At 34.5% G+C, this 2,857-nt stretch overlaps 1 protein-coding gene across 1 annotated transcript; it reads right to left on the bottom strand.

Annotated features, from left to right (window-relative positions):
• Nucleotides 1-341: 341 nt before the first annotated feature.
• Nucleotides 342-2,527, bottom strand: LOC126018531 (olfactory receptor 10A3-like). Its single transcript, XM_049780660.1, has 2 exons — nucleotides 1,671-2,527; nucleotides 342-390 (listed from the first exon to the last, which is right to left on the bottom strand). The coding sequence occupies exons 1-2, from the start codon at nucleotides 2,444-2,446 to the stop codon at nucleotides 342-344; spliced, it is 825 nt and encodes a 274-aa protein (XP_049636617.1). The 5' UTR covers nucleotides 2,447-2,527.
• Nucleotides 2,528-2,857: the final 330 nt, after the last annotated feature.

Genomic DNA, 2,857 nt, shown 5'->3' on the forward strand with positions numbered 1-2,857 from the left:
TATTTACAGGGTTCCTTTGACCTATGAGAAGGAAATTTCAGAACACCAAGGAACATAATCTAGTAAAATAATTTCCAAATTCCAGATGACTGCTTTCTATATAGAAGCTTATATTACATTCAAATGTTACTTGACCAGATTTCCCAGATGTGATGACCAAAGTTATTTTGTGAATGTCAATTAATTGCATCCCATTACTCACTTTTGTGTTGTTGTTGTTGTTGTTGTTGTTTCAGTTTTGGAGCCCCACCCAGTTGTGCTCAGGGCTGACTCCTAGTTCTATTGTCAGGGATCATGCCTGATGATGCTTGGGTTACCACATGGGATGCCAGGGATCAAACCTACATCAACTGTGTACAAGGTAAGTGCACTACCCTCTGTAATATTGCTCAGTTCCTTCACTACCCATTTTTGATAGAAGCAAAGGTAATTAAAATAGATTTTGAATAAAAATAGAGCAAGCTAAACCTTTTTATTAATACCCCCAGAGCATCATATTATACATCTCAAAAAAGAATCTTCTATCATCTTTATGATAGAAAAATTAAAAAAAGAAAATAGGCAGTACATGTTTCAATTGTGACAAGACATAACTTGTTCAGGGAAAATTCTTACTTTTCATGATGTGATACAGAAACCATGAAAAATATGGACAAAATCAGTCATTACTTACCCCAAGTTTTAAAAATTAATTATTCTATATTTGTCAGAATAAGGTTCCTAGGGACTCATGGGGCCTAAAAAGGGAACTATGACAAAGATCTCTAAAACCTGTACAATCTGTTAGGGTTCATCATGCCAATCAAGAATTCAGAGAAAATCCCACATAGCTCTCTGTTCATCATTATGTGAATATGTTAAAAAAACACAAGTATATGTTACTGCTTAAAAAATAAGTGGTATAAGGGGCTGGAGCAGCGGGGCAGCGGTAGGGCATTTAACTTGCATGCTGCTGACCTAGGACAGTCCATGGTTCAATCCCCTGGAGTCCCATATGGTTTCCCAAGGCAGGAGCATTTTTGAACACATAATCAGAAGTAACCCCTGAGCAGCACCGGGTGTGGCCCAAACATCAAAAAAAAAAAAAAGCTGGTGGAAACTAAAATATATGTGTAATTTTTATATATTCACTGAAAGAATTTTCATTCCACAAATAAAAATCTCAGCTGTTCTCTTAACATCTACCACGTGCTTTTAGGTAGTCCTGTAAGTTCTTTAGAACTTGCAGTGATTATGAAAAATAGTTCTGCAAAAAAACATTAAATTTTACAGGCACAAATATTCTTTGTTCTATCAGGAACCCACTGAGAAATCTAACACACAGGAAAATTTCATCAGTACTCATAAAAATAGGTATTTATTAAAGTTATATTTGTAATTATGAAACTAATGTTTATTGAGCAGGGATCATACCAGAGGAATAGATAAACTAATATTACGTGTTATAAAATTATGTATCTGCAAAAAATAATTACAACAGATGACTTAAAACTAAAATATTTAAAAGTTATTTTTGAACTTAGCAAACTCAACAAATTAAATTTTCTATAAATTTTCTAGAAAGTGTAATTTTGACCTTTTATTAAATTTTAAATAAACTTTAATCAGACGAATTTAGTCGAAAAGAGTGTAAATCTATTTTTCTCCTCCATAATTTGATTGAAGCTTTTTTCATTTCACTATTTCGCAAGCTGTAAATCAATGGATTCAACAGAGGTGTAAGAAGTGTGTAAGCCAATGACATCATTTTCTTGGTTTCTGGGGAGTAACCAGACTTGGGTTGTATATAAGTCAAACTGGCTGTGCCATAGAAGAGCGTCACAGAAGTTAGATGAGAGGCACAAGTGGAAAAAGCCTTTTGCTTCCCAGTATTTGATGGCATCTTCAGGATGGCAAAGAGAATTCTGGTGTAAGACAAGAGGATTAGCAAGAAAGGAACCATAACAATTAAAATTGTGCCTGTGAATGCATAGATTTCAAAAAAAAATGTGTCTGCACATACAAGCTCTAGCACTGGGGGTGTCTCACAAAAGAGATGATTAATCTCATTGGAGGCACAAAAGGGAAAACTAAATACCCAGGTGGTCTGCACAGTAGCCACCAAGATTCCTGAAACCCATGAGAAAATTAATAACTTTGTGAAAACGCTTTTGTTCATTATCATTGGATAGTTCAGTGGATGGCAGATTGCAGTATATCTGTCATAAGCCATCGTCCCTAGGAGAAAACATTCAGTCCCACCAAATAGAAGAATGAAATACATCTGAGCAAAGCAACCTGCAAAAGTAATCACAGTATTCTTTGTGGAGAGGACCACCAACATTTCAGGAGTAATAGCTGTGCTGAAACTCACTTCCACCACAGACAAGTTCAAAAGAAACAGGTACATGGGTACGTGAAGACTCTGTTCCAGAGAGATGACACCTATAATGATGGAATTTCCCATCAAAGTCACCAAGTAAACCACCAGGAAAACCCCAAAGAGTTGCTCTTGAAGTTCAGGAAAATTAGAAAAGCCCAGGAGAATGAATTCAACCAAAGAACTCTGATTTAGCCTTTTCATTTCAGCAGTAGGACAGATATCATTTTTATTGTCAATGTATATAATTTATAAAATCACAGCTGAGAGTTTTCGTCTAAAATCCTTGTTATAATATGTAAGAATAAGTTCATTTTGACAAACCTTCAAGTAGCATTTTGAGGTCAATATATTGGAATTAAGTATCTTTTAGATACAAATGAAGAGGTGAGAAATTTTAGCAAACAAATCATATTTTATAAAATACAGAATAAAAGCAGATAATTCTTGGAAATTTGTTTTATTATGCTGAAACTATATCTATTTTTAAAGCAAAGC

The sequence above is a fragment of the Suncus etruscus genome, chromosome 9 (genome assembly GCF_024139225.1).
Source record: "Suncus etruscus isolate mSunEtr1 chromosome 9, mSunEtr1.pri.cur, whole genome shotgun sequence".
NCBI lineage: Eukaryota > Metazoa > Chordata > Mammalia > Eulipotyphla > Soricidae > Suncus > Suncus etruscus.

What these genes read in the sequence shown, in the direction of transcription:
- LOC126018531 (XM_049780660.1), bottom strand. Translation starts at nt 2,446, where the DNA reads ATGGGAAATTCCATCATTATAGGTGTCATCTCTCTGGAACAGAGTCTT. An exon ending in TTGCGAAATAGTGAAATGAA is followed by an intron (nt 391 to 1,670) that starts AAAAGCTTCAAT and finishes GTGAAGGAACTG; the next exon opens with AGCAATATTACAGAGGGTAG.